At 37.3% G+C, this 22,409-nt stretch overlaps 1 protein-coding gene across 9 annotated transcripts in view; it reads right to left on the reverse strand.

Annotated features, from left to right (window-relative positions):
- Nucleotides 1–22,409, reverse strand: part of FRY (FRY microtubule binding protein) — a 253,474-nt gene that overhangs the window by 92,381 nt on the left and 138,684 nt on the right. For all 9 annotated transcript variants that reach the window (XM_075742053.1, XM_075742052.1, XM_075742047.1 and 6 more), the window contains 10 exons: nt 20,932–21,100; nt 18,481–18,573; nt 18,288–18,386; nt 15,673–15,774; nt 12,203–12,306; nt 11,623–11,731; nt 10,599–10,685; nt 8,690–8,861; nt 6,870–7,002; nt 2,656–2,763 (listed from right to left, as the gene is read on the reverse strand). In XM_075742053.1, coding sequence (XP_075598168.1) covers nt 2,656–2,763; nt 6,870–7,002; nt 8,690–8,861; nt 10,599–10,685; nt 11,623–11,731; nt 12,203–12,306; nt 15,673–15,774; nt 18,288–18,386; nt 18,481–18,573; nt 20,932–21,100 — 1,176 coding nt within the window. The remainder of the gene's footprint in view (nt 1–2,655; nt 2,764–6,869; nt 7,003–8,689; nt 8,862–10,598; nt 10,686–11,622; nt 11,732–12,202; nt 12,307–15,672; nt 15,775–18,287; nt 18,387–18,480; nt 18,574–20,931; nt 21,101–22,409) is intronic.

The raw sequence follows: 22,409 nt of genomic DNA on the forward strand, positions 1-22,409 counted from the left end.
ATTTTATCTACATTTAATCTACATTGCTGAAAACGAGGACACATTATAAAGAAATGGACAGAAAGCTAGGAGAAAAAAACCCCAAACAGCCAAATGGAGTGGAACCAAATTCCACTCAGTTGGAAGTGTATGATGATATGCGGATCATAACAAATTTGATTCATTATAGCTGCCTAATTGGGAGGCAGGGGACATTTCATTTAAGCCAAAGGAAAGCAACTGCCATGAAATTTCACCCCTAGTGAATATGACTCCAAAAATAACTGTTACGCTTTAATAACCACATGACTTTCTATATAAATTTAGAAACACATTATTTTCTTGTGCTAAGAAAGGACCATTTTTGTCTCCTCTTTGGAATGTCAAAACCAGAAAAACAAGCAAAACCCCTGAGACTATGATTAAGTCATCCATGAAATGACTTCCACAATGACACAAAGTAATAACGGAAAAGAGGACACAAAAGACATATGTCTCTAAGCCCAAGTTACTGCGCAACGGCATTATCAAATACGACTGAATTCGAATTGAGTATAAGAACGCATCTATGTATTACTACTATACGACAGGCAGCTTGAGGAAGCAAGTAAATGTTACTTTGTTTGTTTGCACTTGCGTCAGTTAAATTTAAGAACTACTTGGGAATTTTTAATGAATGGTTTCAGTGGGCAGTGAAAGGGCAAAAGGTACTTGACATCTGCTTTATGGTTTATAATTTGAATACAGCTGTCCTGGAAGAAAGTCTAGCTGCTGAGTTACAGGCTCCTTCTGGAAAAAGCCAAAAAACACATCTGTTGTGAGGATGAAAAATTCAAATCAAACTGTGAATAAAAGAACCCATTAACCCAAAGATGTTATTTTATTTCTAGTGAAAAGAAGGTATTTAATAGCTTTCCACCTCAACAACACAGCCCCACACATATGCCTGGCAGAACAGCTTCGCAGGTTCCTTTCAAAAACAGAGAGGAGCTGAAATCTCGACTCTTCAAAGATTTTTATCCTTGTATTGATTTTAGTCTAAGACCCAGAAAAGACACAATACTGTGATGCAGTGTTCTCTAGAACACAAACCCTTACCTACTGGGACTACTTTCTCATAATTGAGAGAAGTAGTCAATCTGGACCCAGACGTCCACTGCTTCTCAGAGTCAGACTCAGATAATCCAGCAGACCTACTGCTTGCATTGTCACACCATGGAAACTACCCAAGAAATGCTTACAAACTGGTTGTGGCAAAATAATCATAACTGACCTTTTCTGTATGAGGTTTGATGATAGAATATAGACCAGTGGTTACACCGACAGTTGTGAGACTTAAGGAGGGAAGCACCAATTTATGAAGAAATCCACATTAGTCTCCAAACTCTCTTAATAGTAGTGATAGGTCTGACCTGGACAATCCTCTGCGATTGAAGAGCTGTGACCAGAATGGATATGTGCTTTCTACCAGTGCAGTTAAGATCATTACTAAGGATAGAAAGCTAGTTAAAATATTGGATTAAAGGAAAACATGTTCATTTCCCTTATGCAGAATTGATGTTACTGATTAATATGGTTTCTGTATAATTTGATAATGTAATGATTTAAAACAACCCACAAGTCATTTATAGCAGAGGATGTAAACACAAGGAAATGAAGCTGGCCATGCACCATAGCACACCTACCGTTGGCTGCAATTTTGGCTTGTTTGGCTGTCTGCACTCTTTACTGCTAGCAGAATTAATCGTTTCACTCTTTTAGCACATCACTGGGAGTTGGGTGTTCACAGAGCAGAAAAAACTGCTTTTGCATGTAACCAACCATCCCATTCCCGCATCTGCCATTCCTCACAGACATTTCAAAAACAAGAATGGAGTAGCAAAGATTGCTTTGTCACAGTTACCTGAGAGCAATACTCTGCAAGGGCCTCTTGGCTCAATTTACCACCATAATCCACTTACATAAATAACACATGCTGGAATCTTTGACTTGGATGCTAGAACTGAAACGTAACAGACTTTTCTGTACTGACCAGTACCTGCTATCATAACTATTTGCACGAAGGCACTGATTTGACATCCTGAAACCTAATCTGTTTTAGCAGTCGTGTTGTAGACTACCTTCTTCAGTGAAGTGAAGTCTGCCTAGAAAAGTTTAATGGACCCTAAGCAGGGAGGATAGGAAATTTAAACTTATCCTTTATTTTCTGTCTTAGAGCAAAAAATTAATTTATTTTAATTAAAATAATTATTATCAATTTAAAAAGTATTTGAAAAGATATCACGTCTGGCACATTCTGTTTTATCAGACAGACATATGGGAATCATAAATCAAAACTAAACAGGTATCTCCATGTTTTTCCACTACACAGAAAAGATGTTCTCTCCTGTTAATTTGAATACTGTGATGGTTAAAAAAAGGCAATAAATGGTGAATATCATGAAGAATAGTGAATATTATGTAACCTATATACTGATGGAAAAGAGTTCTGGATGACATATCTGCTCTCTTATAAAATTAGGAGTGTATAATATAAACACAATGCATGTAAACAGATGCTAGGACTTCTATGTCTTATCCATTAATATCAGATTGCTTTTTATAAGCGTATGTTTTTGTCTAAGAAACATGCATTCTGTGGCACTTGAGCAGTCACTTAATGCTTGAACAGCTTACCTTGCCAGCAAGTCGATCAACTCAAGTTTTGACATTCCATCAGGAAGCAGTCGAGGAATAGCAGCAACGCATGTTCTGAATAGATCGATTTTTGGTTTTCTTTCACCGCTGAAAAATTAAACCAGAATTTATACTAAGCTTAACAAGTAACTGTGTTAAATGATCTACCTACAGCTTTTCCGAAAAGGCTGGACACAGTGCCAGAGGCCTACTAAGGACATCAGGACAGAAATCTAGACCTTATAAATGAAATAAGAAAGAAACATGAATAAAGGTTTCCATTGAATAAATGGTTTCGCTTTTGACATTTTTCATGCTTCATATGCATACAGTGCTTGAAAAAACAATTATTACTGACTTGTTTCTCTCTGAGAGCAACTAGCAGATATATCGAGATGCAGTTATAATGTAGGAGAGTTCCTCCATCAAGATCAGCATTTGCGTGATGCAAGCTTTGGATGAGGCAATGAGGAAAAAGCTGCCGTGTTCCCCATCACAGTACGGCTATGTAACACCAGTTGTATAAAGCAAATAGCAGACATGTAAGAAGCCCAAATAACAAGACTGAAGATCCAGATAGTTGCCCTCAATAGGGCACGGATCTGTGGAAATCGCACACCATACATTATTACACTGAAGAAGAAGCGTAATTTAGAGGTACGTATGGCCTACCAGTTTCAGTTGATCCTTGCTTGAGATAGCAGCACTTTAGCAGCCATTATCAGCTAAAACATGTTTTAGTAGCCCCAAGGCTGCTCTAATCTGTGGAATGGCCCAACTGCTCCTTAACAGCCTGGGAAAGTGGTTGAGTCTAAAGTTCAGCATGAACCAAAAACTAGGTTGGGAGTGCTTAAGTCTTCTATAAGTAGCTCAAGTTTTAGCTGTTGATTATTTTCACTACAGATGCAGTTGTTTTCTGACTTGTTTCCAATATTTTTTGTAAAAATGCAGATTAAAGAAGTCCTTCAGGCAGACCCCAAAATGTGGGGTTTTATTTGCTCATTTTAACTCAGTGATCTATTATTTGATGACTGAGTATAGAGGAAATAATCAAAGCATAATAGCATTTCAAACTGTACAGTCTTTCCCACAATATTACTAATTATTAGCCTGCAATATGCTTTGGAGGAATCAAAGAGCAAGGTCTTATTTAGGGACTCAACTATAAATACGCAGAGGAAGACTGTTCCTGCTTTAATATGCTTCTGGTTGAACTAGAAAAGAATGGGGGGAAAAAAAGAGAGACACCAAGAAGCGTTGTATGCTACTTAACACCACACTGAAATTCAGTGACAAAACAGAAAATGAACCTAGCATCCCAGTCCAATGCCTTGCTTACTACATTACTCTGCCTCTCCACCCAACAGAGGACATTGCATTTGGATACCTTACCTCTGTGTTCAGTCACAGAGAAAGCTTGAATGTAATACCATCTGACAAGTCTAAAATAAGATTTATAGAGTAACACTGAGCATTCACTGAAATAATGGGTCCAGAAAAGGCATAAACTGACACTAGGCTTACTTAATTCAAAGACAGTTTTAGTGAGTAACATTCTCTTAACACCCTAAATACTTACCAGCTTTGATATGTATTACATTAATAAAATAATATGATATGATTTTAATCTACTGACTTTAATTGTACAGTGAGTGGAAACTATTTTCACAGTGAATTAGCTCTACCTTATTGTACCTATATCCTGTATCCTAACAGATAGAACTTGAAAGAAGGTGTCAGTAATTGACTTGAAGAAGAGTAAAATACAACATCTCATCTGAGAACTTGGTTATAAACTTTGAACAATTATTGCTAATGAAAATACTGGTTGCATTGGTAACTACTGCAAAATATTATGTTTTTATAGTTGTAATCAGTAAAGTGCTATCAGTAATTCTATCTGCAGGCAAACCAATGAATCTTCCCTGCAGACTTGAAGTAGAAAGTGAACTTTGCAGAGTTTCCTTATTATCAGTCCTTGGAAAAGGTAAACAGTTTGTGCATTTAAAATGGAGGCAAGTAAAATGATAGTCTGAGAGGAAACTGTTATGAAGGTAAAACGAGCAATTATTTATAAATATAAAATCTGTAGGTGTTCTGTGGTTTATCAGCTGCTCAGACGACTAGCAGAAGAGCCAAATCTGAGGCTCAAGTTTCCAATTTATCTGAGCTACCAGGCACAGCATGAGAAGTGTCTGGCAAGGGGGGCTCAAAGGGCTCCGCAGTCATCTCTGGCTGACTCAGGATCCAACAGGACGAGCTCTGGATGAACACACTGACAGCTGTCCTCACCTGGAAGCTTATGTTTCCATACCAGCGGTATCAGATTTTAGTTTGGTATTGTCAGGAAAAATCTTTGAAGTACTTGCAAGAACAGGTTTGTACATTAGAAAAATGGATGCCCTATTCTAGGTATAACTAGATGTTGGAAAGTAATTATAACCAGTACTGAAATTCATATCCCAGTGGAGGATGCAAAGGACCCTCCTTAGTCAGGATTTCAGTAAGACTCTTCAGAGTGGCATTTATTACTTCAACAATAAATGCTGTATCTATGTATTAAAGCCAATAAGAATTCAAAACATTCTAGTGAAGCATAAAGTTCTGTGAATGAAATGATAAGCAACTACATAAAAACAATATATTGGCTTTTCCAGTTATCACCCACAAAGGGGCATTTTAAATGTTGATAGTAGCAGCTAATGATGTTTTTCATGAGTTCACATGATTTTAAATTGATTGATAATTAAGCATCTCAGATATTATTTTTCCTTGGAAGAACAAGTAAAAATGTGTTCTAATGTGTTTTTCCTTTCAAGTGTGTATATTAAGTTACAGCTCATCTGGATGTGAAGTACAACACAAAAATATAGTAACCTTCATGTCTAGGTCTTCCAACCTTAAAATCTTTATGCTGCTGACAAAAGTTACTATCAAATCATAAGACTTTCTGAAATTTAAAGCTCTTTTAAGTGTATTTGTTCACTGCCACTAAAAATAAACAGCACTTTGGTGATACAGAGAAACCACAGAAATGACATTTAGAGCTAAGGCTAACTACACTTCTTATCTAAGTGCTCAAGGTTTTACTATGCAATTACCTTTTAGGAATAAAATGTAAGTTTCAAAACTTACTTTCTCTCTCCCAAAAACCTAGATACCCAAAATGCTTATGAAAACTGGCTGTGACTACTGAGCAGACATGAAATAGTAATACTGGCATTTAATATAAATAAAGTAAGACAATGCTAAAGACACAAAGAGCTTACAGTCTCATCTATACAGACACAGCACAAGCACGGGCAGAGGAACGGCAGTAGAACATTAAGACTATCAGCTATAAAAGGCAGTTGAATTTGACCAGTCATTGCAGTCTACCTATCACTCACGGTATTTTTAGCAAGTTATCCTTTTTTTGACACTATACGAAAATGGCAATCTCAAAATGACCAATGTCCTTTTCATTGCACCTTGAAATTTTTTCTAGGGGTTGTTTCTTTTCTAGCATAACTATCGTGTCGACTCCTGTAACAGGAAAGATATGCAAGGTCTTCTTAGAGTTGGGATCTCTACCATGGGTGCTCTGCATGTGTCAGCAAATGAAGTCTCTGTGTCTCTAAAAATCTACTAGACGTCCCCCTCACTAGAACGCTCTCCAGGAAACTTCACTCATTAATCATTTTGGATGACAGTGTAAAATGCTGCTGTTCAACACCGCTGGTTTGATTCTGTTCCAGTGGGGTAGTGCTTAAATCCAAGACTGTTATCATGAAATAACTTGGGTTTTTAATTAAGATTTGATTTTGATTACAGGCATGAATAGTAAATGGAATTTTGAAAGATTATTATTAATAAGGATTTACTGAATTTGTTGCGTTCATTTTGAAGTTCAGTGATGCAAATATACCCTGAAACAGTGTTCTGAGCACAGGCTGACAGATTTTCCACTCTGGGCTTTCAAATTCTACCACCTGAACATTCATAGGATTCACACATGATTTTGGCTACATCCAGCATGTCAATTCAACTCCAAACAGTGCAACATGCAAAGAAGTACAATTAACCTGTCATAAACAGTTTTTCAAAGTATACACTAAGCTAACTGTTCCTGTTTCTTGCTGTTTCTCTGATGACTCATGATAGGCAGAAATAGAGGAAAACTTCTAAAATTACATCTCAATATTTTATGGGATTTACTGTTCTTTAGCACTCACGTAATCATGTCTTCAGGTTCTTTGTTAAGCATCTGTATGTTGGTTAGCATCATGCACCGCCCCACTTCCTTGTCAAGGTGTCTGAGTATGTTGTCCACAGCTTTTCTTACTTGAGAATAATATAATGACATACCTGCAATAATATGCATTTTTGTATAATTTGGGATATTTATAGATACGTATATTTTGAAAAAGAAAGCTGCTTACTCACACTGTGCTGCATGAATTAAGAAAAATATTTACCTCATGAGATAGCATATTCCACTAGTAATGATATCCTGATTCCAAGATGGAATTCCATCTCCAAAAAGAATACTGTTGTATATATTTTTAATAGCCCAAGTGATATAAACACACACATTTTTTTCCCAGGGAAAAAATTAAAAAATACCTAGTCAAAATATGTCCCTACACAGTCAAATGAAGCTGCACAATTTGCAAAGTTATACAATGCATTTTGTGACTCTTCACGACAGAAGTAAAAGCTCTAATCTAGTAGCAAGGTTTAAAAACTACAGGCAAAGAGAAAAAAGGAATCTGAATGAGCTCTCCTAAAACTTATTTGGTATGGAAATTAATGTAAAGATATTTTATGTGAAAAAGAGTATTAGACATACAGCTTTACATCAGCTGATGGACATCAAATACTTTAAAAATAAAACTTGAATTAACTCTTTTTCCATATTCATCAAAGGCTAAAATGTTAATTTTCTTAATGAAATTTTAGATGTTAAAACTGAACAATATAGTTTTAATCATCTATTCTCTAGTCAATTCTTTTCCTATTTGATAAAGACAATGTAAGCTTAGAATTTCAAAATGACATCAATTTTCAGATCTGCTATGATGAAAAGTTCAACGGCAGAGTAGAAGGCAGAAGAAAATACAGGAATTACCTAGCTTAATCTAGGTATATACATGGAAACTAGAACATTGTATCATAAAATAGTGAAGACATTGCTAATAAAAGATAATAGTGCAAACATTTATTATCAAATGCATGAGTAGTAACCAAAATGAACTGAATTAGTGACAGCACTAAATACTATGTCTGGTACAGTTCAACAGCAGTGGGTCTTACATTACTTATTTTCTTGATATTACTACAATGATCCAGCAATAGTACAACACAAGTCTTTGCCACTGGTGTGGAAATATGTAGACTTTGTTTCATTCACGTAACTTTGGGGACTTAATAAAGTACTAAGGTGAAGTGACAAATTTCCTTTCTTGCCACCAAACCCAGGCACTTCCAAGGCATGATACAGAAGGTTTTTTCCTTCAGCACAGGATTGTCTCTCCACAGTGACTACAAAGGAAGCCCAAGGTAATGGCGTTTTTACCTTAGGCGCTTCAGTTCAGCTTTATTTTACATTTAAAAGTTTCTATTATTTTGCAAGTGTCACTTGGTGTGAGATACTGCAATTAAAAGGAGGATATAAAAGGAATCTTTGCTGGTTTTCGAAGCTGGTGCATTTTCTGAGTGCAGGCACTGCTTCTAATAAGGTGAATATCCATGAGTAAGCACAGCTATTCAGCACTGAAAGAAGCTAATTCTTAACTATCTGTGTACTTAACCCTCCCCAGAACACAGGGTTGCTACCATCTGTCTAGCATGACTGAGGACTTTCCCTGAAAACAATTAAAATACAGTATCTGTAAAACTAAACCATGTATTTCATAAGAATGCACAATAAAGTAAATGCTTACAATAAGAACTCAATTGAATACTTAACAATAGTAAATTATTCTGCTCAGGTACTGAGGACTTTTTCACATTCATTCTAATTCAAGTTCCTGTATCGTCCATTCTTACCGACCTATCATTTTAGCTTCCTCCTCTGTAAGAGTTTTGCTCAAATACGTTTTCTTCACTCTGAGGGTGTTTCCAGAGGGAAGGACAGCTCCAGTCACTGGCATTGGAGGTTCGCCATCTTTTTGCTGTAAGCTATCCGCAATTACCAAGAAAGCTCTCAGACCAATATTCATTCTCTGTAAAGTTCAGAAGATAAATGAGTATCATAATCAAATAATCATATTCTACTCATATTCTTCGATCACTTTAAAATTTTGAGTATGCACTTGCCAGCATTTTTTCTGTATCATCTCCACTACATCTACTCGTCTGGTATGTTTTACAAAAAATGCCCATGAAATAAATTGTGAATTCATATCTGCACTATTAGCAGGGCTCTCCCCTCTCTAAACTTTGTTATAAGTATTTTCATTAGTACATTATCTTTTTATCTTCAGGACAAAACATGTGGACTTGAGATCTTAAGTGGACCTTCAGTTAAAAACTAATGCCCTATGTGGTCATTATGAAAAAAGATCAATAACTGTTTTGAAAGGCCCCAGGGTTGACCATACTGTATGAAAAGTCTGGAATGGTGCTCAGCGTCAAAACTGCAATATGAAAACATTGGGAAGATGAGGCTAAAAGTGACCTGAATGTCTTCAGGGAATTCACCAGAGGAAAGCTTGCAGGCTTTGCATTGCAACGATTAAAAGACCATAATGATTTCAATTTCCGAGGAACGTATTCCAAAACCTCAGAGGTTGTCCTACTTACAGTCTCCCAGAGGTACATTTACATAGATTATGGGTATTTTTTTAGAACACTAAAGACTACATACATCAAAAAGTAGCCCTATTATTTCATTGGTTTTGGACTTACATTGTTGATGACAAACAGTAAAATGTCAGATTTTGATTCATCAAGAAGCTAAAGATTATGTCCATTCCCTACGAGCTCAGCTTCATGCAATGCTGACACACAACGCCCTGTGTAGGACATTCCTGCAGGTGACTGACCCAGACCATGCTGAGGGCTGCCTGCTCAAGAATTCTGCTTCATTTTTCTTTATTCTGCTGAAGAAAGATGAAAGCTGTGCTCAAAGTAAAGCTTGTCTTTCACTTCTGCTGCTTTTGACAGTAAAAAGTTTAATCTACTTTTCTAAATTATTTTTGGTACCAAATATAATTTTTATAAGGTAACTCATTCTATTTTAACATCTTAGTGAATAGATATGACTTTTCAATATTGCAAGATTAATATGGACATATTTTATGAGATGATCACAAATGTGTTTTGTTTTTCATGTGTTTATTCTTCATTTTCAAATGAAAATGTTTGCTAAAGAAGCAGCAAATATATGCTTTTTAAGAGAATTTTTTAATATTTTTGCCACTTATTTTTATTTATTCTTTTTAAGTTTTTCAAATTTCTGATTGTTTTCTCTAGGGAAAGCACTAGGAATCTGACTCATGACGCTAATGCTAGTGGAGCTTTACCAGTCAGAGTGGTAAAAGTTTATTAGAGTTTTTTCCTTTTGATCATCTTCAATTCTTCTTGCATCATGTACTCTTTTTCAGTAAAACTGTTTTGAAAAACATTGAAATTGTTACAGAAAAATTATTTTTATATTAAAATAGTTTAAGGAATTGCATAACAACAAAAGAGTGATAAGGATATACTCTGATCAATAGTTAATTATTTATCTTTTTGCTTTATACATTTGCACTACTTCCCATTTGATAATCTTCACTGAGGAAACGAGACAGGCATAAACAATGTGACATTTCACAGATTCAAAGTCCACAGATGTATTTTACCAATAAATCAAATTCAAGATTTGGCCTGAAAACTGGACAAAGGTGAAAGCATGAAAGTAAATGTAGCACAATACCATACATGCCAACTGAAAAATATGCAGATGCACATCGTACCTCAGGGTTGAGACTGAAAGCTTTTGCTGGTTTTCCGACACAAAGGAAGTCAAAGATAATTTCTTTCATTGCAAAATCTAAACGTTCCTAAAACAGCAAAAATATTGCAGATCATTAAGCTGCTCACTTCTGCTACTTATTTTCTTTAAGGCAACAGAATGTTGAAAACCAGTTTAATCAGGATTTATTTAAATGTACAGAGAAACAGATTTTCAGAAGTATGCAGAACATATTATCAGATCTAAGCTTTCAACACTGCTGTATGATGTTGATAAATTCAAAAATTTATAGCATTTAAATAGAAAATGATCCATTTTGGAAATAAAGCTTTTAATTATTTCATTTAAACTGTGATAATTATGGTACTAACATAGTATTTTACATAAAAGGAGCTCGTTCACAGATGGCACAGTTCAGGGAAGATTTTAAGCATCTGTTGAATTAATTTCTATTCAGAGACTTTAAGTATGTGCTTAAGTGCTTTGCTCAATGGAAATGTTTTCTGAATTTAAGTAATAAAAGAGATGAAACTTCCAGCACTGAAGCTTAGTTTATTTTAGCAATTGCCACTTGAACTGATGAAAACTAAATGTTTCAACTACATGCTGAACTTGTTTTTCCTCTGACTTACTGCTTTAAAAGCAGTGCGACTCATTGTCCTATATAGTAGGAATGATTCAGTATCAGGACAAAATATGGCTTATTCTTTTGAACTTTTTTGACGGAGCCTGTCAACAAATGCATTTTCTGACTTGCTGACAATTCCAAAAACTGACAAAAAAATACATCTGAGTTAAAGTGAAAATATTTTTTCCATTTTCAGTGGAATGAGGTTAATAAAAACTTGCTGTTCAAAAGAAGTCTGCCCCAGCTCAATCTATAATTTTATCATTGCCTATATGAAAGATACTGATAATGGGGTTGCAAAAAATTCAGACAAAAGAAGTTTACTTATTTGTTAATTTGTTAGTGGGAAAACAAGTTCTTCATTAATTGGAAAGACATATGCATGATTCTCCCATACCTGTGCAATAAACTGTATTATCTTCACGAAGATGTTTAAAGGCATATCTCTTGGCACAACACCACGGGACCCTTTTGGGAAAAGTGTTGTGACAATAGTAATAAGTCGGCTGTAAAAGAAGGAAAAAAGCATTAGACATTTCTGGACCTTGCAGACCTTCACTTACCATGAAATCCTACTCCATTTAGAAAAACTAGAATGTATATTTCCTTTGAAATGAAAATGTAATGGGGTATCTTGTTCTGATCCTTTGCTACAAATTCAATGTCTTTTTTTCATTACTGAACGACAAGTAACAATAAACCAGTGAATGACATGCAAAAATATCTCTAACTTTAACCAGGCAAAGAGTGATTTTTAGTTCTTCCAAAAGCAGAAACATTTTAGACAGTAATTTTAATAGGTGGGAGAATAACTGACCATGCCACAGAAAAGGAGTATTTTGTTGTGTACATTTGAGGTTTTTATTTCACAACAGGAATAGGTTCAATTCAAAGGAATTCAGGAGAACTATAAAACCTCTTCACTGGCAACATCCACTCTACAAGGTCTAATTAGGATTACAAATACAGCATCTTACCTTTGGGTAGCTGTGTTGCTTTCACATTTAATTCTGATCATGTAAACCCACAGTAGTCTGTACAGAGATTCCAGTGCAACTCGAGCCATTTTTGGGTCCTTATTCTAGAGAAATACATAACGTAAAAATAAACTTCAGGCACAAATCAGAAAAGAAGATCTGCACTTACTGAATGTCAAGGTGCAGAGTTTTCATAATGACACCACAAAAAGATACAGCCTCACAGTTGCCCAACACCCCATTCCTGTAGCTGCAGGATGCTTATGCATCTTACCTACCTCTCCTGGTATTAACTTAAATTGTCAAAACCCCCAAGTATCAAGTTAGTTAAATTAAATACATTCTATAACTTAAAATCTCTATTTGGAAAAAACCTCAATTTGACTTTGAAAAGAAAACCTCATCTTCAGTTGATTCCGTCAATTCAAAAGCTGTTGCCCTGTGGTGGGACTTGGTATGAAGAATACAGCAGATAAATAAATGTACCGCACATATTCAAAAGTGAAAGGACAAAAATCTGTGGATGCCTAGGCATGATTAACATGGCATCTGGGATGAGCTGGACTGAATTGGATTATATGTCTGTATTGATGTTTATTTTTTGGAAACTTTCGAACCAGTACAAGATCATCTCTGGGTCTCTTTATGCAGTTTTCTGGTTTTGTGGCTGACAAACATCCAGGGAAATCATGGGCATGTGCACAGGCAAGATCTGTGCAAGTGCATGGTGGTTGGGTGCCCAGTGCTTTGGAAAGCACACAGCGTGTCCCCCTTTGGAAAACTGAGAGAAGTCAACCACCAATCGAACCTTTTTAGCATTTCAAGGATTTTTGTCAACAAGAAAAACCCAGCCAATAATCCTATGAGAACAAGGAGTATTTGGCCTAATATATCTGACATCTTCTTCACCTTCCCAACAGGAAGTATTGGCACTGGAGGTGGTTCCTTTACCACTACTGGCAATGCTCAACTCACTATTGGTGCTGAAGAATTTGTCAAAGTCAGTGTGGGCCTTTTGAACACAGGAGCAGTTGGCGACGGAGCTCTGCCAGGATCTGTTCTGTTTCTTGACTGATTAGTGCTGCTGGCTTTGATCCATTGTTGTTGCTCTTCTAGAAATTTCTTTTTTCAATGCCTTCACCTCTTCTTCTGTGATTGGCAGAGAAGCAACTGGACTGCCAGGAGTGAGGCTCATTTTCTTTAATTCCTCCATTTCTGTTTTCCAATAATATGGCATTAGATATGGCCCATTTGGGCCAAAGGGATATTGTGTTGGTCCCCATGGATTCATTCCTGAGACAGGCATTGTTTGACCTATTCTTTGAAAAGTAAGTTCTGCATGCTTGGCCCAAATTGTACTGCAGCCTTCTCCTTGTCCCATGTAGTTTGGAGACCAGGAACTGTTGCTCCCACTGAATAATTTTGCCTCTAAATGAAACACAGTGCTTTGACTCTCTCCTATATAGAATTCCTGCCTTGAATAGTTTTTTGTTAATAAAGTTTAGTTAACAACAAACGTTCCATTTCAAAACCAGAACGCTTACTAACTTTTACGCTGCTTTCAATAGGACAGTATGAAATGCCCTTTGGCCAGAATTTGGCTGGGGTCAAATACTTCCACGTCCTGGCAGGAGTCTCCTCTACTAATTCAAGAGAAAAAATTGTTTCCGTAAGATCAGAGATTTGCCAGTTTATATTAAAATCAGAAATATGATTAGAATATAAACCTTTTAGCTTTCCCAGCATATGCTTGACCTTAATGGTTTTGGGAAGGAGATTGTGCTCTATGGGATGTGGAGGCTCTTGAGAAATCTGATCCATTATGTGGTTCATGGGAGCCCACACAAGATTGTGGAGTCCCATATACTGTCCTGGTGTGCACAACTCTCCTTCTAACAGAAGGATTTCTCCTTCTTGTTGATCTAGCTCTTCTTCCAGCTGCGTGAGTTTGGTTTGGGCTTTGAGGTGCCACTCTGACTGAAGTGATTGATTCAATGGTTGGGGCATCTATTCCTGTGTACTGAGAAGGAGTGGCCAACCATGCTCTTAATTTAGTCACTTATTCAGCTACCTTATCTTCTCCCCAAACTAAAGAGTGAATGTTCACCACATTAATCTATGAGCCCTATGAATCGAAGTATATGTCAATGAATTATAGGTGGCTGAATTCCAATTTGATTTGCAATTGGTAAGGTAGGAGCAACATCACTTACATTTTCTCTAATGGTTTCAAATAATTTGTCAGGATGTTCCTAGTTTTCAGAAAAATCTATATTACCAGCTGGCTCCTGAGAGATCTTACAGCTGTAGCCACCTTTTCTAAAGCTCATATAACCTCATAAACCCCCATAAAATCAGTTGCAATAACAACATGTTTATGTTCTGAATCTCTTTGCAAATAAGGTTCTAATACATCTTCAGCAAAAGTAAATAATTTAGGTACAGGAGAACGAAATCTTCAGACAGACTACGAGCATTTTGAAGAGCTATTCTAACAGTAGGATCCATATGAAGAGAGTCAATACAAATTGTTTCATTAAGTCAGAGACAAAGTACAGCAAGAAAGCAACAGGAATGAAGGTTGTAATATATACCTTGACAACAAGCTTGGGAATTCCACTTTTGGAGAACAGAGATTCCCTCCACAGTTTGTCTCTGAGCTGAGAAAGTGGTTGCATGTTCTACCTGTGCCGTTTGCAGAAACCTCCTGAGCACGGGTTCATCAAGCAGCAGTTCAGAGGCCATTCACGTGAGCTAACCACTTCACTGTGCTTCTTATATTGGCCTTTTCAGGTAGGCACAGGACTATCCTTTCATGTGGATTCACTTTAAGTGTGGAATGGGACATGGGTTATTGTACAAGTAGAAGAAACATGGAGGAGTAGTAATGATAGCTAGCACATGTGTATTGAACAGTATGTGCTGGCCTGGAACCACAGCAGATTGCGGTGGACAGCTAGTCTTAAACTTCAAAGATCTAACAAATGGTAAAGGAATAAGAATGGATATGTGGATGAAACAGCTTAAAATAGTTTAGATTTTTTTAATGCAACTTAACAGAGTGAAACAGGCATTGGAATTAGTGTCCTGCAACTAGTTCCATTCTGATAATGTAATAACAAGTGCTTTGTATGAGAATGCCTTTGTGAAAAAAAGCAAGTTAATATTGGGTCAGTTTCAGTACGTCACTGGAGCTAATAACTTTCATCAGCAATCTGGCTTGTTTCACAACTGTTTGACGCAGGCTTGGTTTGAGTTAGAGAAACAGTAGAAATTCCAACTAGGCACAAGAATACTTTTTTCTTATTGAAAAAATCTGCACAGCTAAAGAATTTGTATTGTTGGAAATAAAATTATGTATGGAATCAGATAATTGCAATAATCCAGCAAATTTACCTAAAACAGATTTGTAACAGATCCATAGTGCATATTGAAGTTTTAATACAAGATTAAAACCAGAAGATACTAACCTTGAGATTGGATAGACAGTTGTTGAGGAAAATATGCCATCTGTTTAAAAAGAACTGCTTCTGACTGACACAAAGCAGGCATGTTACCAAAGGGTACAAAGCCTAAACAGGAAATGGATGTCGATACCATATTATTTGCATGTCTACACAACACAAAAGTAACTTAATAGAGCTACTGTAAACTTAAACTCCTCCATTTTGTGCAATACATGTTAGCTAACATAAACACATTGTTAAGTAGTACAATTTAAAAGGAACCTTTCTCTAAAGATGTTACAGATATGTTTAATGGATGAACTAAAAATAACCAAATGCCTACTTATAGCAGTACAATAAATCCAAAGATGGGCCATAATTTTACAGACTCACAGGGCTAAGTTCAGTCAGTTAACTGAGAAATGATAGCATGGCAATAACTAAACTTTATTATAATAACAACAGGACCCACAGAGACTGTTGGGAGTTGTGAATGCTCAGATGCCTATTAGTCCTCAAAATCTGCAGTCACAATATTTACTGAGAGACATGTCAAACACTCTACGGAATTGTGTTAAAATACAGGCAATGCCTGGATCTGCTGGTAGTTAGATCTTGTGAAGTGAAAAATAAAAAGAAGCAAGGCAAAAGATAGAAGTTCAAATACTGGAACCTGGTCTCTTTGTCAACACTTACTTTGACACTCATCTTGTAAATGTTGCACTAAAAAAAATAAGCTAAAATGCACCTATTAATTTTGAAACAGACTTTGCTATTTCATCAAGATCTTTTTGTTTCAGTTGTCATGTTAATATACTCAATCAGGACTTTAAAGTTATTAGTCAAAAATAAGGTAACTAACTTTATCTTAAAGACCAATGGTTCTCAAAATTAACCCTAAAATTCTGGCTTCAGTCACAGCTCAAAGTATAAATACACCATAAACCTCACTTCTGTTCCTGTAATAGATAACACAAATTGTCTATAGCTAGGTTAGACCTAGTTTCTTGAGCAAATGGCAAATTTACATTTATTTTTATTTTTATAATCTTCATGTCCAAATACATATGGGAGAGGATAACCGATGTCTTCTCATGGAAGACTTTCTTGCCATATTAACTTTATGTCTATGATAGTTGAGTACTTGACAGGATCACAGAGTTTAGTAACGTCCCATGAGTGTTGCAACCTCTAAGGAAGAGCCCTAGCAGGGAAAATACAAACCAGCTCCTGGAGTTTCCAAATTCTCTCCGTTCACTATTAAGAGAACCTCAACAACTAGCTCATGCAAGATAATTTTAGATAGAAAATGAGGCAAGATGAATGCCCCCATCCTGCCTGTACAGTGAGTGCACTGATTCACAAAACACTGAGCTTGGAAAGGAAGGTCCTCAGACTCTAAAGAGTGTGCTTTCTTCCTGGAAGCCTGGAAATATGCACCGCAGCTATTTCTGCCAACTGTTTGCCTTTCCCCTCCTCCTCCTCCTCGCAATGTTTGTATTTCTAATCACACCCTCACAGGAATCTATTCTATTTTGTCACTTTTAACTATGTAGCTTCCAGTGTGGTATGTGTAGACAAGCAATCAAACGCAAAGCCCCAGCTGTGCAATCCTTTCTCAAGCACGTAGTATTGACTTTGGCAAGTACGGCCACCAGTTTGGGGAAGTTCTATTTAGTGTAAAAACTGTTCAGCAAAGCTCTTATCCTGCTGCAATTTCAACAATGTTTTATTAACTCAGCAGAGTGGAATAGAGCCACACAAACACAAGCAGAATGAAATCGGAAATCCATCCCAAGATGCCCACTAATTCAAGCTGGATCAGGACTGCACCCCCGGGGATGCTCTGACTGTCCCTGGGATTGGTGTAACGGTGGCAGAGAGCTCAAGCACACTCCTCCCAGCAGATTCACTGGCGCTAGTGACTGGTGTTTGCCAAGAGCACTGGGAAGAGGGAAGCCTTTTTGACTTTCCCCTAGAATGAGGGCGGACAAATGACAACTTTCTTTACTTAAAAGGTCCAAGACTTCAAAATGGATTAGCTAACGCTGCATTGCTGACGTGCGCTGACCCAGTTGGAGAGACAGACTGCTTAAGGCGGCCAGCATCAAACTGACTCAGATCCTCATTTAATTCAGATCAACTCATGCTTCCAAAAATACACTTCAGTGCCACTGTTCATCTCACAAGAAAAAAATGAAATAGGGAGCTGCACAGTAGCCAAGTTACGGATTTAAAAGGGCATGTGTTATACATTTTTTTGTTCCTACAATGTATTATTTAAGCCCTGTGAAAGAGTTGTTCCCACATGCCTCATTTGTTCTCGCTTGACAAGAAGTGAACTCTATTCTTTCTCCTCTCCTCCTAATGTTTACACATAACAAGTATGAGAAAACCTAACCATTTAATAATCACAGAACCAGAAGCTGAAAACATCTGTTTGAATCAGACTGATTTAGATCATATTCTGAATAAAATAAATATGGTTATTTTCTGCAAACACAATAACCTCCCTGCGCATAGAAATGTATTGGTTATAAAGCTGAACACAGAAAAAAGCTTTGCAATTTCCCAAGAGTCTTGCTCAGAGATATTTCTGACAAAGAATTTTAACCTCTGCTTTTTTTAGGGTTACTAACCAGTGAGTGCTTCTTTCGTGAGGAAAGTTCAAGTGTTGTATCATACAGGCTTTCAACAAAGTTCCTCAGACAGGGGACATTCACTTCATTTTTAACAGCCTGAAAGAAAATTTCATATTAATAAAACACTATTTCACAACCTGTTTTATCTGATTTAAAGAAATTATGCAAACAACCTGAAAAATAAACTCACAGCAGCTACAGGGACAAGAATTTCAACAAACAGTCCTGCCAGTGCATGCTTGATATCTTTGTCTTTAACTTCAAGGAAGTAATGTGCACATTCCTAAAACAAAACAAAACAAGAAACATAAATTACATATCAGCTGGAATAAAGACCTCTAAATGTTTGCTGTATGCACATGAAGTGTCAGTGACTATTTTTATCTTGCAAATTCCACAAAAAACATTTGTCTATTAACTCCTAAATCTGCATTTTGCAGCAAGCACAAAGCAGGGTATAAGTCAAGATCAAGGATCTGTTACTCCAACCACAAACTCTTCACTGATTCCAGCTGCGCCCAGCAGTGTTTTGGGGATGGAAAGGGACTCAGGGGCTGACCTCATGCCTACCCTGTGCATACCTTCAGGAGCAGGATTAATAACCCATGTGGACTGCTTTACACAATGCTCTGAGAGGCCAGAAAAGGAAAGTATTTCTTTGGTAAGATACTCAAGGCAAGGAACAATCTTACTGTAAATATTCTGGGATAAATTTCACTGCTAGGATCCATTGCAGATTAAGGGTCAATATAGAACCGTGCTATGTGAGGGAAGAGATCTGAGGTGCAAACCACCACAATTTCCAGCCTGCAACTGGGGATTGAGAGAGAAAGTAAAAATGTACTTTTGCCCTAAACATGCAGTGAACTACTCTCCACACAGCTGTGCTGCTCAGGAAGTGAGGGAGGGGAGATAAGCATCCACCCACTTGTGTCTTTCTGTACAACTTCTCTGAGGACGACAAATCATGTTCCTCCAGTTGCTTCTTCCTCTCGGGGTCCAAGGCTCAAACAGCCACTGACTTTACAAGAAAGGTCCCCACTGACCTTTTTTCCTGCACATGCATGCAGAGCAGTTTATACTTTAGATCATGCATAATTTTTCCTGGCTGCAATCAGGATTCTGCACCGCATGGCTTCAGTCACTCCAGCCATTTCTGCTGCACAGCTGAGGCCCCTATCCAAAGGCAGTAGCCTTCCTGAGCTGCTTCTTGACTCCGTGGTGGAAGACAGGGTCTTCTGGAGCTTGCTCCTGAGATTAGCTCACCCTTTGGAAGTCTCTCTCTCCCTACTATCCCCATCTTATGATGCATTGTAATATATAAAAGAATTAATTTCATGCTGAGATACTGTAGACAGGGAAAGTAGAGATCATTTGCATCCAAATTTTGACTTCTACTATATGGGGAGCTTTACCACTGATTTCAATAGCAGTGAACGCTGGATCCCAGCAGCGCTGTGCCATAAAGCTGTGCCAGAGAGTCATTCACTCCTATTAGCCATGTGCACTGAACACACACTGCTTTGATATCTTGCCAGCGGCGGATAACTTACTTACATTAAATCAACACATACTAAGATGTGTTCATATAATGAAGCGTAAGTTAAGAAGAAAAATGAGCTGTTTCTGGGTTGTTAAATATGTTTAAAATATGTTGTTAAATATGGTTTAAAACACATTGCAAAACTGAAATAGAATGTGCGTCCTGTTCAGGATGTAGAGAAACGGCTCTGTGTGTCTGTATGCCTGTGTATTTGTATTCCAATGTCAAAGCCTTACTTGTGGGCATCTAACATTGATTTTTTACTCCATTGACACCATCAACATGCTGATCTTTACACGGAGGTTTATGTAAAACACGTATTTTACTGGATGAGTGGCTACAAACCATGTAGTCATGAGAATGATCCCAAGAAAAAACAGGGAAATAAAAAGGCTGAGCTAGATAAACCTGCTGATGGGAACGGAACCCATTGTACATTACCAGCAAGAATGTGGACTTTTAAAATGTTTAAACATAAAATATTTTCTTTCCTTTTACAAAATGATGTAATCTATTAATTTAAAGCATTCATGATAGTCAAACTATGCTCTGTACTCGTGGGTCTCTAAACCGAGTAGGTACAGAATGTACCCTACAGGAAGGGGGGTGAAGGTGTGGTGGAAGGGGACAACACATCCAAGGGAAATTCCATCCGGCTTTTGCCTCAATTCTTTGTCTCTTCCTCTCTGTTTTTCTCCATCAGAAGTTCCTCTACTCTCTGGCAATGATGTCAGTGGTGGAAGATTCATTTTGGAGGCAGTGTGCAGCTAGGGAGACATAGCTAGGCAGGGACACAGGGCAAGGAACATCTGTGGGATGGCAAGGTGGAAGGTCTGGAGTCTACAGAAAGAAACCTCTTTTTGTTGAAAGGTGAGATGTGGGGACTAGGGATAGACAGCTGATGAGAAATTGGTATGGAATGATACGCTCCAGAGATCAGAGACTGGAGCACTGAGGTTCAGAACAAGCAGAAAGTAGCTGCACATACATTTATGTGGGAACGACAGATGGAAAATCTCCTGGAGTATTACAGGAAAGATGAAGGGGAGCCCATTCTAAAAGGTCTGGGAACCACAGTTATATATTTAAGAATTTTACCTGCATAAACTGAAGAGAAGCTTCAAAGTCCTCCACAGGATACATCTTAATGCGAAAGAATTTCATTCCCATTATAAGACTGATAATGCTTTGAACTATGTACGGGCTTTGTTCTTTATGCCGTAACTCTTTTAACTCTGCCATAAATTTCTTCTTTACAGCAGGAAATCTATGAATTCACATTGGTTAGTTACAAAAAAGTACACATTCATATTTGAAATGTGTTGTACGGTATGTAAATGGGGAAAAACCTAAAGAAGATTCAACTTTGGTTGTAAAATACCATTTAGTCAGTATGTGAATGGATTTTTTTTTGTTTAGTTTTCTTTCACTTCTGATAAACTCAGAGAAGAAAACAAAGCGTACAGCCTGATCTCAGTCCCTTTAGATAACCACATCTTTCCAACTATTTTCTTACCACGCCCCTCTTTTACATAAGAGCTAACAATATCATTAGAATAACCCCCTCACATGTTTTTTTTCAAAAATCCAAGATGAAAGATAGTTTTCTTGGAAGTACCTGCAATGTTTTCAAAATAAAATGCTTAAATGATAACCACGAAAATATTCAGATAGGCTGTTCCTCCCTTCAGGTTTTTTCTAATAGTAATTACAGTAAGACTTAAGCATTAACTACAACAACTTGGGATGGGGGAGTCTGTGACCATTTTTGATCCCCCCTATGAATCTATTGGAAGTGTCCTTTGAGACACACAGTTCATAAAAATAACATACAGGAGGATCACCCAACAGGACCTCCTGTCCTTTTTGAGACAAAATGAAAAGAATGTCATTTTCCTGGGCAGGTGTAGCATGTAACTTTGCGCCTCTGATGACAGAGAACACAGGAGAGTTGAAAGAAACAGGTTGGCAGGAAGAATCCCTTTAGTGGTAGCAACATCTTAGCAAGGCCCTTCAGAATTGGAGAAGAAAAAGAGTATTTATGGAGAACAGGTATGTTCTAGCTTTGACAATCAACTTGAAGCTTTGGAATCAGATGTCACTTCCCTCTATGTCTTTGACCCAGCCAATTTAGAAGCCTCTGTAAGGCCTTAGCTAAAGTTTGTGAAAGTTATATGATTTCCAGGAACTCAAACTGGTTTGGGTATGTCAAGCTAGAGTTGACTGGTTTTGTAGAGCAGACTCACTCTCAGCAGCCCCAAGAAGTCAGGAGACAGAGATCACTGTGTTGGGGCAGTAAATTTCACTCTCTGCTTGGTTTGTGGTGCAAGCACATGATGAGATGTTATACTGGATACATGAGTTTCTGAATCTGTCTGCTTTCAGATTCAAACTTTTAAGACCTGATCCACAAAGTGGTTTATGTCATCTGCTCTAAGAGGACAGGATCTTGTTCATCTGCAGGATGAAGGATTCAGAAACAGTTGCATTAAGTTCTGAACTGAAATAACTGCAGAGAGACTTAAAAATGTTGCTGTGTTGGAGGATAGCCATTTTTAGGTTTGCCCAGCTAAAGA

This window comes from Balearica regulorum, chromosome 1, assembly GCF_011004875.1.
Source record: "Balearica regulorum gibbericeps isolate bBalReg1 chromosome 1, bBalReg1.pri, whole genome shotgun sequence".
Lineage (NCBI taxonomy): Eukaryota > Metazoa > Chordata > Aves > Gruiformes > Gruidae > Balearica > Balearica regulorum.